The sequence below is a fragment of the Microcaecilia unicolor genome, chromosome 4 (genome assembly GCF_901765095.1).
Source record: "Microcaecilia unicolor chromosome 4, aMicUni1.1, whole genome shotgun sequence".
NCBI classification, from domain to species: domain Eukaryota; kingdom Metazoa; phylum Chordata; class Amphibia; order Gymnophiona; family Siphonopidae; genus Microcaecilia; species Microcaecilia unicolor.
Genome location: NC_044034.1, coordinates 178520770 through 178535878, shown reverse-complemented (window position 1 = coordinate 178535878; position 15109 = coordinate 178520770). Strand labels below are relative to the sequence as shown.

At 42.8% G+C, this 15109-nt stretch overlaps 1 protein-coding gene across 1 annotated transcript in view; it reads right to left on the bottom strand.

The window, feature by feature from the left end:
* Positions 1-15109, bottom strand: part of SCUBE2 (signal peptide, CUB domain and EGF like domain containing 2) — a 283319-nt gene that overhangs the window by 41039 nt on the left and 227171 nt on the right. Inside the window, exons 18-19 of the mRNA XM_030201013.1 lie at positions 13286-13453; positions 8791-8952 (exon numbers count right to left, since the gene is read on the bottom strand). Coding sequence (XP_030056873.1) covers positions 8791-8952; positions 13286-13453 — 330 coding nt within the window. The remainder of the gene's footprint in view (positions 1-8790; positions 8953-13285; positions 13454-15109) is intronic.

Sequence of the window (15109 nt, the reverse complement as noted above, 5' to 3'; positions counted from 1 at the left end):
CTTTCTGAGCAAAGATTCCTTGTGCACCCTCTTTCCATCCCCCACTTGCACAAAAAAATCCCCCTTTGCTCTTCTTCGTTGAACCTCCAGATTGCCAACTCCTTCCCTTTCCACCCCCTCCCCTTGCAAACAACAGAGAGCCAGCCACGTTACCACGTGGCCGCCTCTCAGAGACCACTTCTTTTGCCTTGGACACCCCCCCCAACCTTGTAACATGTATATACTCCCCTTGCACAAAATTTAAACTTACTACTCCTGCTGGAGTACTGAGGGAGATATCAAATTTCTCCAAAACCAGACAGTTCAATCTCTTTATACGGCATCAGCTTGCTTCTGTGAGGAGCATTCATATTTATACTTATCTCTGTGGCATGCCTGAACCGCCATTCTTCCCTGCGTTTAGACTTTCTGCCATGTCGTCAATGTTCTTTAGTCCTTCTTTGAAGCCGTTTACAGAAAGCTGATTATTCTCGCTGAATCCCATGGTAGGATGTTGTGTTTGGTCAATTGCTAAGATGCTTCAATATTATCTCCAAATAGCTGTTTCAAATCATCTCTCTTCTTCAGGAAAGTTCTGAATGCTGGCTACAAACTCCTTCACTGCCTCAAGTGACTGGTATGTCTGCCAGTGTCCATTAACCTGAACCTTCAAAATTGCTGGATAGATCAGCATAAAATGACGTTGCTTCGCATGTAATGCTGCACACAGTGGTGTAAAGCGACGGCGCTTCTCTTGTAGTGACACCGAGAAGTCTTGAAATATTTTTATTGATTCTCCCATGTATTTCAGGGATTCTTTTTTGAAGTGGTAACCTCTCAGAATTTCCTCCTTATGAATGTAATTATGTACTTTCACAAGTATTACTCTAGGCCTTTGTGAGTCATTTTGCCATTTGCTGACGCGGTGGGCCCTCTCCAAACATAATTTTCCCCAGCTGTCTGATACTGCAAATTCTTGAGCCATCCATTTTTTCAGTTCGGAAGCTAGCACTCTCTCTCCAACTGACTTCGGAATCCCCACAATCCTCAGATTTTGTCGCCTTGACCTGTTCTCTAGGTCTTCCAGTTTCTCTGCATGCTCTCTAACCTTCTGCTCGAGTGCTGCTACCAGTGCGGAGGTGTGTGGGGCCTGGTCCTCCAGGAACGACACTCTAGCCTCCCCTCTCCGGTCCTTCGCGTTGTATCCGCTAAAATAGTTTCCAGACCCAATAAGCGTTCAACAACCTGGTCAAATGTAGGTTCCAATGGCTTCCTCACTGTTTGTGTGATCTGCTCCAGTTGTACCTCAGTAAACAATGGAGTGTGTGCGGCATGGTCCTCCATCTTGTCTTCGGCCGTCTTCTGTTTCTCTTTCAATTGTCTTTGCAATTTACCAGCCATTCCTCTTGTCGGAGTGTTAAGGTATCTGTCCATGCGATTCTTAATCGATATCAAGATATTTAGCTTTTCCCCGAGAGTGGTTTTATGAAGGTTTTGGTTGTGGAGGGCTCCTGGAGAGGAAAGCTTGTCCTTATCCCCTCATGGCATCACGTGATCCGGCTTCTTGCTTTTAATATACCTAAAAAAAAATTTACTATGTGTTTTTGCCTCCAACGCAATCTTTTTTTCAAAGTCCCTCTTTGCCTTCCATATCAGCGCTTTGCATTTGACTTGCCATTCCTTATGCTGTTTATTATTATTTTCAGTCGGTTTCTTCTTCCATTTTCTGAAGGATTTTCTTTTCTTTGAATATTTGCACACAGTTACAGAATGTATAGAGAAAAAATATCCGCCAGAAGGCGGAGAACTCTAGACGCCCCACGGACAACAACAAGAAATGAAATAAAAGTGGGAGGACGACCAAGGATTCCAAAGACTGAAAGGATATATCATAATAAAGATGTTTATTGAGGTATGAACACTATTGGCTTATTGCAGCATTCTATACAAGCGTTGTGTCAGAGGAGACAACGAAGCACGCTCACCTTCACAACGGTCTTTCTAAACACCTCCCTTTGTTGAGGATTTGCCTTCATCAAATAGTTCTCAAAAGCATTCGGCATTAAGACTCCTGATGCAGGCCTAACGGCCGAAACACGACGTTGTGTTGAGTCTTTATACCTCAATAAACACAGTTACAGAATAACATGTAGCCGGATAACGGTCATTTAAGCACATACATGATTTGAATGCCAGCACTTACACATGTTCTTTGCTGCCCACAAAAGGATTTGTTTGTCTGGCACTTCTGCATCCGTCCGACACTACAGATGTATTGACTTGGCTGTGCTATTGTTTTGCACCAGGTTTCCCTGTTTTTAATTTTGCTTGACAAGTGGTATTGTAACCCCTGAAGTATGTGGTTTCGTTGCCAAAGAAATGGACTGCATTGGGTCTAATTACTGGTTCTTTGCATAAGGACTCTTCACTTCATCCTGTTGGCTGGTGTGGTTTGTGGCAGCCTCTACTTCATGTTTTGTTCTATTTTTTTGTTTCGTTCTTTGGACTATACATAGAGGCAGCTCCTTATCATCCTGTGTTTCTGTCTTGAATAGATTGTAAAGCTCTGTCAAGCAAGGACTGTCTCTTACATAGAATCATAGAAAATGAAGGCAAAGGCCATGAGGTTGATTTTCAATGCAATTTAACTGGCCAGAAACAGCTCCTGGTCAGTTAAATCACCAGAAGGGGCATAATCGAACGGCGCTGGCCATCTATATGGGTGGCCATCTCTAAGGCCGGCGCCGTAAAGAGGTCTCACGAACCGTATTATCGAAACAAGATGGCCAGCCATCTTTCGTTTCGATAATATGGTTGGGGCTGGCCAAATGTCAGAGATGGCCGGGTTTGAGATGGTTTTCGCCGATAATGGAAACCGATGCCGGCCATCTCAAACTCGGCCAAATCCAAGGCATTTGGTCGTGGGAGGGGCCAGCATTTGTAGTGCACTGGTCCCCCTCACATGCCAGGACACCAACCGGGCACCCTAGGGGGCACTGCAGTGGACTTCAAAAATTGCTCCTAGGTGCATACCTCCCTTACCTTGTGTGCTGAGCCCCCCAAATCCCACCAAAACCCACTCCCCACAACTGTACACCATTACCATAGCCCTTATGGGTGAAGGGGGGCACCTACATGTGGGTAGAATGGGTTTTCGGGGGGGGGGGGTGGTTTGGAGGGCTCCCATTTACCACCACAAGTGTAACAGGTGGGGGGGGGGGGGGTGGATGGGCCTGGGTCCACCTGCCTGAAGTGCAATGCACCCACTAAAAACTGCTCCAGGGACCTGCATACTGCTGTCATGGGTATGACATTTGAGGCTGGCATACAGGCTGGCAAAAAAATAATTTTTAATTATTTTTTTTTGGGTGGGAGGGGGTTGGTGACTACTGGGGGAGTAAGGGGAAGTGATCCCCAATTCCCTCCGGTGGTCCTCTGGTCATTTGGGGCACTTTTTGGAGGCTTGGTCCTAAAAATAAATGGACCAAGTGAAGCCGGCCAAGTGCTCGTCAGAGCCGGCCTTTTTTCCATTATCGGCCGAAGCTGGCCATCTCTTAACTACGCCCCTGTCCCGCCTTCGGTACACTGCCGACACGCCCCCTTGAACTTTCGCCGGCTCCACGACAGAAAGCAGTTGAAGCCGGCCAAAATCGGCTTTCGATTATACCGATTTGGACAACTTTAGGAGAAGGCCGGCCATCTCCCAATTTGTGTCGGAAGATGGTCGGTCTTCTCGTTCGAAAATAAGCAGGCAGGACTAATCAGTCATTTTCAATGGCATTTAACTGGTTAGCACTGCTGAAAATAACCCGTTAACGCCGAACTGCAAACTAGTTATTTTGGGGGCATTCCAGGAGCAGTGTCAGCACTTAACCGGCCAGGTTAACCACATACATGGGACTGCATAAAAGTCAGTTCTATCTTTGGGCCCTTTTTACAAAGGAGCACTAGCGTTTTTAGTGTGCGCTAACCGTATAGATGCCCATAGAAATATTATGGGTGTCTACGTGGTTAGCGCGCGCTAAGTTTTAGCATGCGCTATAATTTATTTATTTATTTATTGCATTTGTATCCCACATTTTCCCACCTCTTTGCAGGCTCAATGTGGCTTACAATACATCATGAATGGTGGAAATATATAGAAAATAGACAATTTAGTATTACAGAAGGATCTTGGGTAACATTATAATGATAAAGCATGATAGTAGTATAACAAGCAGATATTTAAGACAATTCTGGATGCATGTGGAGGAGTTCACATTTGTTGATCTTTGTGGTATACCTTGTTAAAAAGATGGGTCTTCAGTAATTTGCAGAAGTTAGTTAGTTCATAAATCGTTTTTAAGTTGCGCTTTTGTAAAAGACCCTCTTTATGTGGTAACCCATAGCTGGTTAAGTGTTGAATATCAGACTTAACCGGCTATACGTTACCTGGCTCAGCAAAACCGGATATTCAATGTTTAAGTACAGACAGTGCCCAGCCTAGGAATAAGGGCTGCAGCGGTCAGTAAAACACTGAGCGCTGACGGCTGAATATCGACCTCCATATGGCCTATCCAGTCTGCCCATCCATAAAATCTACTCAAAGTCCTGGATTTCAAGCGTGCTGACTTTAGTAAAATGGGGGAATACCTGAGGAAGGAGATGATGGGCTGGGAAGACGTACATGAAGTGGAAGGGCAGTGGTCCAGGCTGAAAGAAGTAATAAATAGGGCCACAGACCTTTATAGGGCCACAGACCTTTATGTAAGGAGAGTAAATAAAAGCAAGAGAAAAAGGAAATCGATATGGTTCTCCAAGCAAGTGGCTGAGAAAATAAAGGCTAAAGAGTTAGCGTTCCAGAAATATAGAAAATCTCAAGAAGAGGAACACGGGGAGGAATACCGGATGAAACTGAAAGAAGCCAAGAGAGAGGTATGTCTGGCGAAGGCGCAAGCGGAAGAACAAATGGCTAGAAATGTAAGGAGGGGCGACAAAAATTTCTTCAGGTATATTAGTGAAAGAAGAATGACTAAAAAGGGAATTGTGAGACTAAAAGATACAGCGAACCGCTATGTAGATAATGATGAAGAAAAAGCCAATTTGCTAAATAGATACTTTTGTTCGGTTTTCACTGAAGAAAATCCTGGAGAAGGACCGCGAGGGACTGGCAAAAGTACGCCTGAGAATGGAATGGATATAGCACCGTTCACGGAAGAGAGTGTGTATCAACAACTTGGAAAGCTAAAGGTGGACAAAGCCATGGGACCGGACGGGATTCACCCCAGAATATTGAGGGAGCTCAGAGAGGTTCTGGCGGGTCCTCTTAAAGATTTGTTTAATAAATCCTTGGAGACGGGAGAGGTTCAAAGGGACTGGAGAACGGCGGAGGTGGTCCCTCTTCACAAAAGTGGTGATAGGGAAGAAGCTGGAAACTACAGGCCGGTAAGCCTTACTTCGGTTATTGGAAAAGTAATGGAAGCCATGCTGAAGGAAAGGATAGTGAATTTCCTAGAAGCCAATAAGTTGCAAGATTTGAGACAACATGGTTTTACCAGAGGGAAATCGTGCCAAACGAATCTCATTGAATTCTTTGATTGGGTAACTGGAGAATTGAATCATCAACGTGCTATAGACGTAATCTACTTAGATTTTAGCAAAGCTTTTGACACGGTTCCCCACAGGAGGCTCTTAAATAAACTAGATGAGCTGAAGATAGGTCCCGAAGTGGTGAACTGGATTAGGAACTGGTTGACGGACAGACGACAGAGGGTGGTGGTAAATGGAGTTCGCTCGGAGGAGGGAAAGGTGAGTAGTGGAGTGCCTCAGGGATCGGTGCTGGAGCTGATTCTGTTCAATATATTTGTGAGTGACATTGCCGAAGGGTTAGAAGGTAAAGTTTGCCTATTTGTGGATGATACTAAGATTTGCAACAGAGTGGACACCCGGGAGGGAGTGGAAAGCATGAAAAGGGATCTGAGGAAGCTAGAAGAATGGTCTAAGGTTTGGCAATTAAAATTCAATGCGAAGTAATGCAAAGTGATGCATTTAGGGAGTAGAAACCCACGAGAGACTTATGTGTTAGGCGGGGAGAGTCTGATAGGTACTGAGGGAGAGAGGGATCTTGGGGTGATAGTATCCAAGGATCTGAAGGCGACGAAACAGTGTGACAAGGCAGTGGCTGTAGCGAGAAGGTTGCTAGGCTGTATAGAGAGAGGTGTGATCAGCAGAAGAAAGGAAGTGTTGATGCCCCTGTACAAGTCGTTGGTGAGGCCCCACCTGGAGTATTGTGTTCAGTTTTGGAGGCCGTACCTTGCGAAGGATGTTAAAAAAATGGAAGTGGTGCAAAGAAAAGCTACGAGAATGGTATGGGATTTGCATTCCAAGACGTATGAGCAGAGACTTGCTGACCTGAACATGTATACCCTGGAGGAAAGGAGGAACAGGGGTGATATGATACAGACGTTCAAATACTTGAAAGGTATTAATCCGCAAAAAATCTTTTCCGGAGATGGGAAGGCGGTAGAACGAGAGGACATGAAATGAGATTGAAGGGGGGCAGACTCAAAAAAGATGTCAGGAAGTATTTTTTCACGGAGAGGGTGGTGGATGCTTGGAATGCCCTCTCGCGGGAGGTGGTGGAGATGAAAACGGTAACGGAATTCAAACATGCATGGGATATGCATAAAGGAATCCTGTGCAGTAGGAATGGATCCTCAGAAGCTTAGCCAAAATTGGGTGGCGGAGCAGGTGGGGGAAGAGAGGTTGGTGGTTGGGAGGTGAGGATAGTGGAGGGCAGACTTATACGGTCTGTGCCAGAGCCGGTGATGGGAGGCGGGACTGATGGTTGGGAGGCGGGAAATACTGCTGGGCAGACTTGTACGGTCTGTGCCCTGAAAAAGGCAGGTACAAATCAAGGTAAGGTATACACATATGAGTTTATCTTGTTGGGCAGACTGGATGGACTATGCAGGTCTTTTTCTGCCGTCATCTACTATGTTACTATGTATATGTTACTATGTTTTACTATCCCTTCCTCAAATTATTTCACTGTACCTGGAGGACTTACTATCTAAGTTTTAGCTAAGGTAATGCAGGGTGAAGAAACGTATCCAAAGTCCTCAGGAATACTAGTGAGAAAAGTGGGATCTGAAACATCATTAAGCAGCACAGACTTTTCTATGACCTGGCTCAGGCTACCAAAATGTAGGGATGGGCTGCCAGAAAATTTTTGTTTTGTGTCGTTTCCTGTGTCTTTTCTGTTCATTTTGTCATCACAGGAGCAAAGTCATTGAACGCGCTCTCTTTCAATGATTCATGCATATGCAATAGCTATGGACACACTATCAGGAAACGGGTGCGCACTCATTCAAAAGAGCATGGACTATTATTCACAAATAAAAAAACATGAAATTTATTTTATTTATTTATTTGTAACATTTGTATCCCACATTTCCCCACCTATTTGAAGGGTCAATGTGGCTTACATAGTACCGTAAAGGCGTTCGCCAATTCCGGTATAAACAGTTACACAGTGATGTTATGGTAGAATAAGGTTCATGTGGAACAAACTGCATTTGTCTGCTTGTTTTCGTTCATTGAAGACATGAATGACATGGGATATGTTGTTGACATTTACCAAGTCATTGCAAATGACAGCCCATCCATACCAAAATGTGGAAATGTGCTCTAACAGTCTGTTAGGAGGCTCCATTTAGTAATATGCATAAAATGAGTAGTTGGAAGGTCCCCATGATGCAGCAGAAGGCACAAAGACTGATTATGAGAATCAGGGTTTCTTGCTCTCTCTGCCTGTTGCCTTAGTATCGCTTAAGTGGCAGTTCTCATTATAGAAAGATTAAAAAATTGGCTTGAAAATAAGAATCATCTGCCTTATTTGGGGTTCACTTGCCTCCCTCCCCCCTCCCCGCATTACAGAATTAGCTATGCTAGAATAGGCATTGACTTATAAACTGTAACCAGTTTTATAAAACAGAAATCTACTTTCTTTGCAAAGATTTATAGCTGACTCTGAAATGTTCTATCTGAAGCCATTTAACCCATTAGTGTCTGGTACAAGGATCTCACAGCTGTAAACATAGGGGCTCTTCATCTGTAGCTGATACTTTATATTTATTATAGGGTCATGCATTTAATATGGTTCCACCCGAAAAGTAATTTGGATAGACACATCAGTGTAGAGAACATACTCTGCCAGATTCTATATATCGCGCCTTAATTTCTGCATGGAAATCGAAGGGTATTCTATAACAATGTACATAGCTTAATTGGTTAACTAGGTAATCAGCGCTGTCAACTGGATGTTAATAAGCAATTATCAGCACTAATTGGCATTAAGATTTACATGCAGAACTTGCTAAGCTATTCTGTAATGTGGTGTGCATAATTTCTAAGTCACATAGTTCAAAAGGGGGCGTAGTCATAGGCGGGGCAGGCCGCGGTGTTTCTAAAATCTATGTACGTTGTTATAGAATACACCCGCTCTGCGCCTAATTTAGATGTCGGGATTTACGCCAAGTAAAAGGTGGTGTAAATGGCTGCAACTAAATTTGGTCACATGGAGAGGCACTCGGCGTAATTCTATATACCACACAGAAATTTAAGCCTACTCTATAAAATTTAGGCATACTTTAGAGAACACGCCTAGGCGTATTTTATTTTTGCACAGAATTTTCAGGCATCATAAATAGAATCTAGCCCAATATGCAGATTCCTATTAGATGGATCATGCAGCTGGTTTGTCACACACAGTAATGCTCTTAGCCCCTCTGCCTTCTTTTCCTCAGGTTGTAAAGTAGAGGTTATACCTACTTTTGCAATGAGATATGTTTGTTGAGCCATCAAAGTCAGTGGTGGTGTTCCCTGGACAGGATATGCAGAAGCTCTGGCTGAACTCTGGTTGGTAGGACCCCACTGGGCAGCGAATGCATCTATGTGTTGTTGTGTTGTAGAAATGTCCTGGTGAGCACTGGACTGCAACGGAGGGAGGCAGAGAAAAGAACAAACCTTAAAATACAAGAGGATATAAATTTTTATTGGTACATTCACTCCTTGAAGATGGACTGGAATTCTTCTAAAAAATGGAATCAGATTTACAGTTTGGAGGCCCACTCAGACCCCCATGGCTACATCCCTGCTTTATCCTTCAATCCTCTCATAGTACAAGATGGATCCATGAATGCTCTGGGTCTTCAGATAGAATCAGATTTACAGATTCATATGCAATGACAAATGCATGCTTAGAAACTATGTAGAGCCACTTTAAAGTTCTCTGTTGTAATACCCTTGGTGATTAAAACTGGAAAGAATATACCCCTTCTAAAGGTACTCCCCCTTTCAACCAATGCTATTCTTGGCCCTCATGAATCTTGTATTCACGGAGCATTCAAATGAAGAAACAGGTGGTTATAAAACTGTTAAAATTGTTGCCCTCAACCCTAAATGAAGGCATGTAGTTGTAGTTATAACCCTAACAATCTTACTGAGTGGTCTAGATGGCCATTTCAGTCTTTCTCTGCTGTCAATTACTATCTATTACCATGTTGCACTACAGGGACATTGTTGCAACTGTCAGGAATGCTGAGCTCTTGGACCAAAGCCGGAGCTTTGACAGACAAATCACTTGGGCTGGCACAGGCAGGAATCAGAACAAACTAGGCTAAGATAAACTAACAGACTCAACAAGGCAGGACAGAGGTAACTAAACACAATGGACAAAACAAGGACCGGATCCAAATGAGGCAAGGAAAAGAAGGCAAAGGGGCAAGAACTGGAACCCCGACAGGACAAGGCAAGACTCGGAACTGGATTAAAACTGGGACTGGGACCCAGAAATGCAAGACAAGGCAAAACATGGAAGTAGATTAAAACTGGGTCCAGAAAAAGGCAAGACAAGGACCAGGCAAGGATTGGATCCGGACAGGACTAGACTGAAAGAGACAAGACAAAGCACAACTAGACAGGCAAGACAGGGTAGGAGCTAGGCAACAAGAATAACAGAAGCAAGACAATAAACAAGGCAGGAACAGGATTCTCAAACAGGCTTGGCTGGAACAGGATTCAGGATTCTCAAACAGGATTGGCTGGAACAGGATTCAGAATTCTCAAACAGGATTCAGGATTCTCAAACAGGCTTGGCTGGAACAGGATTCTGGAATGGATTTGGCTTAGCTTGACTGGAACAGGATTCTAGAACGGGCTTGGCTAGGCTGGAATAGGATTCTGGAATGGGCTTGGCTTGGCTGGAACAGGATTGTGGAATGGGCTTAGCTTGGCTTGACTGGAACAGGATTGTGAAACAGGCTTAGCTTGGCTTGACTGGAACAGGATTCTGGAACGGACTTGGCTTAGCTGGAACAGGATTCTGGAATGGGCTTAGCTTGGCTTGACTGGAACAGGATTCTGGAACGGGCTTGGCTTGGCTGGAACAGGATTCTGGAAGGGACTTGGCTTGACAGGGAACAGGATACTGAAACAGAACTCTGCTGCACGTCTTATCTTCCGCCTTGACCGATATACTCATATCACCCTTCTCCTCAAGTCACTTCACTGGCTTCCGATCAGATACCACATAACATTTGGTGCTAATTGAGTGTCGAAAAGCGTTCTAACAGATGCAAGGCGCCAAAATGCAGCAGAAACGTCAGATCTGCGTGATAACACACAAGCCGCCATTTATAAAATAGCATCTAAGTGTTTTCGTGCAGATCTGCAAAGGGGGCGTAATGATGGGACAGACATAGGCGGGGCAGGGGCATTCCCCTAAGATGTGCGCAGTGTTATATAATAGTGCAGATCCATACCCAACTTGTGTGCCAGGATATACACCTGGTTTCATAAATCCTCATGCCCAAAGTTGAAAACAAATCTCGGTGCTACCAGCTATTCTATAAAGGAAGCCCATCCTGGAACGCTCTTTGTAGAATACTGTTCAGTGCTGATTATTTTTGGTGCTGAATTTTGAATGCCATTTACTGAATCCAGCTCTTAATGCCACCCTTATAGCTGGTACAAATGCTCATGCCTACATTGGGAAAGTATATGCATAAATCACAGTATTCTATAATTTATTCATGTATGTGCTCCACCCAAACTCCATCCACCTGCAAAGTACATGCACTGAAGACTTAGCACATAGTGGATTATCACCATTTCTACGCATATGTGTTCACATTTGTGCATTATTGTTTATCATTTATTTATTCACTATACCTTTATTTATTGCATTTGGAAAAACAAAACGGTTTACACTTTATAAATTATATATATATCCACACTAACACATATATTGGAAATCCATTAATGAATAGTAAAGCACAGCAAACATAATCATTCATGCTAGAAAGGTGAGTAACAATTACAATGCTCCTTCATACTGCAAATGTAGTATATTTAATTCATCTAAAATTCCTTATGATATATTATTTCCAAATGTATTGTTAAAAAATATGTTTTTAAAAGTTTTCGAAATTTGACAAATGATTCTTCTAATCTAATGTTTTTTGGAAGACAGTTCCAAAGTGTTGGAGCCAAATAAAAGAAAGTGGATACTCGCATAGATTCCCATCTTGCCCTCCTTAACTGTGGAATACTTAGTCTATTGTCTGTGAGTAATCGTAGCGCACATGATGGCGTGTATGGTATGGTTAAATTAGCTAGATATGATGGTGTTGATGAATGTAATGCTTTATGTGCCAGGGCAAGAATCTTGAATTTTATTCTCAATTCGATGGGGAGCCAGTGAAGCTGATATAGAAGAGGTGTAATCCTATCGTATTTGGATGCTCTGCATATAACCCGAGCTGCCATGTTTTGTATCATTTATAAGCGTTTTAAGTTGGCCTTTGTAAGCCCTGCATAGATAGTATTACAATAGTTCAAGCAGGTGATGATGTAGGCATATGAGAGGGTGCATAGCGAATCTTTGTCAATTGAGTTTCTAAGAGATCGTATCTTCCGTAAGTGATAAAAGGATTTTTTTTACAACATCCAATATTTGTTCAGTGAATGTTAATGTCGAATCAATAATAACACCAAGATACTTAGACGATTTTACCGTAGGTATCTTTTTATTAAACAAGGTAGGTATTAACGGCTAGAACAGCAGCATTTACACCTGCACTCCTTATAGAATTACCCCCTTACTGCTCATGAAAGAATAAGGGAAATGTTCCTTTTTTTTTTTGCTTCCAGGTCCAGATGTGCCCTTGAGTTGGAGTTGACACCTGGTGACCACACAATGAGGGACCCTGCCCCCTTGTGGCTTTCTTGGTATGATACAGAATGTTCAACATTGCCCTTTGCCTGAGGCATGGAGGAACTGTTATTTATTACGATTTATTTACCGCCTTTTTGAAGGAATTCACTCAAGGCGGTGTACAGTAAGAATAGATCAAACATGAGCAATAGGCAATTACAGCAGTAAAAATATTCAAGTAACAATACAAAATATGGCATTTAACATGGCAGCTTAACATTGGCATTTAACAAATATGGCATTTAACATTTCATTACTAAAGAATTATAAATCCCTTTGTCCCTTTGAGTTGAGGAACAGCCTAGTGATTGCAGCGGACTTTGATCCTGGGGAACTGGGTTTAATTCCCACCGCAGCTCCTTGTGACTCTGGGCAAGTCACTTAACCCTACATTGCCCCAGATACAAATAAGTACCTGTATATACTATGTAAACTACAGAAAGGCGATATGTCAAGTCCCATTCCCTTTGTCAGTAGATATGTATCCTCATCCTGCACCCCCCCCCCCCCCCCCATTGTATACCTGTTTACCCGTGAGCATACGTGCCTATGTACAGCATGTGTGCATCACAGCCTGTATTTGTCCCACTGGATGCAGCCGGTTCTCTCTGATTCTAGGAAACCGGCGGCATAAATTTGTGGAAAGACAGGCGCCTCCACCTAGTCCCTGTAAAACTGCAGGAATCTGTATATCTAGGACATGAGGAAGGCACCAGGCAGTGACCCAGTGTTTCCAGTCCCTGAAGCCCTGTCTGCCATACTGCACACACTGAGGGTTGACTGGGCTGCAGGGGGTCCTGGGATTTGAACCCAAGGCCTAGGGTTCTCAGCCTACTGCTCTAACCATTAGGCTACTCCTCCACTCCTTTGTTGGCTTAAAGATTCTTGTGTCAGTATGCAGAATCTGAGTTGTAATCTTTCTGTGCTTGAAATCTGATTTTAGTAAGCTGGTAAAATGCAAGGCAGAAGTCTAGCCCTGAAGATCCCTTTTCTGCCTCTTTGGGAACCAGTTCTGTAGGTTTGCTCTTACCAGACATAAAGTTGCCTCACCTCTTGTCTCGCAGTCCTGGAACAATATGGCACCAATGCGCTTCGTGGTGAGGCCACCACCACAGGGAAAGCAGGATGTCCGACCACTGTCTGGTTGATATTTTCCCACGGGGCATGACATGCAGGGCTTGAAACCGTCAGAGGAATATTCACCAGGTGAACACTGACCTACAAGAAATGAACACAGATACCAGCACAAAACCCATCAGCATCTGTTATACAAGCTGTGCTTAGTGCAATACACAAATAGCTTTAATTGTTCTACTGATAACCAAAGAAGTGCTCACTTTCTGTAAAGCTGGAGGCTGGAGGCACTGTGATTTAGTCATTCCTTTACCATTATAGGGCTTCCTTAATTATCAGTCCCCTGGGGAGTGTGCATTTGGTTTGTTTAACTATGCTTTATTTTATGATTCCTAAATTATGTTTTTAGAACTCTAATATGCTCATGTAATGAAGCTTCTGAGTACAGTGTATTCATTGATTCTGAACTGCATGAGCCTCATTGCAAAGTCAAACGTTTCAAAACCTTTGCTAGATCAACCACTTTACCTCACAGAAAATTCTTTCCTTGGAAAATGGTTTGTTTCTTCTGCATTATACACTGTGTCTGGAAAAACATGAGCCCCCTAAATGTTTTGCAATACAAACCTTGAACCTGAACCAAATTAATTAAAAATGTACTTGCTCAAAGTGACATCTATTTGTGTCACTGACACCAAATCACATAGGAATCCCTCATCCCATTTGAGATTTTTAATGTTTACAAACTGCTGTCACAAATCTCGGTTTCCAACATGACTTAATTACTAGGTGCACTAGTGTTTTTAGTGTGTGCTAATGCAAGAGACACCCATATATTCCTATGAGTGTTTCTAGTGTTAGTGTGTGCTAAAAATGTTAGCGCGCCTAGAGTGCGGCTTAGTAAACAGGGCCCTCAGAGTTGAAAAAGCATATGGTGTTAAAAGATACGATTTAAACATTCAGACTTTCAGGTTGGCATTAAGGGCCCTGTTTACTAAGGTGCGTTAGCGTTTTTAGCACGCGCTAACGTTACAGACACCCATATATTCCTATGGGTGTCTCTAAAATTAGCGTGTGCTAAAAACTCTAGTGCACCTATAACATGGCTTAGTAAACAGGGCCCTAGCTGTGTTAGAAACTCTAATTTTTGGGTAGTGTTATTTAAAATTTGACATCTCAGTAACGTTAATGTGGATTTCTATGAAACCACACAACATTGTTTGAAACAGATGTCACTTTGTGCACTGCAACCTCGTTGGCATTGCCACATGGGAATCGCTAGCGCAGTTTGATAAAAGAGGCCCTTAATTAATTCAGTGCAGATTTGTGGGTGTTATTGCAAAATGTTTATTATGTTTTCTGCTAATTTTTCTGTTGCTGATTTGCGGGAATTGGTTCAGGCTCTTATTTTCTTGAATTTTGATTATTATAATTCACTCTATCTGGGCCTGACTTCTAGATCTTTAGCCAGACTTCAATTGCTTCAAAACATGGCAGCCCAATTAATTATTTTTAAAAGTAAATATGAGTATGTTACACCACTGTTGCAGACTCTTCACTGGTTGCCTGTTCAGGCCAAGGCTTCATACTTTGTTTTTAAGATCTTGCATGGACTAATAAATTGCAGTTTCCCCATTATCAAAAACCTGTGCTATTAACTATGACTAAAAGATTATTTACGCTACCTGTTGTCCCTATTTGGAATGCCTTGTTTTCTATTATCCGAATGGAGACTAATTATCTCAGATTTCAGACATTTCTTAAATCTTGGTTTCTCTCCAAATATTACTCTTTAATTAT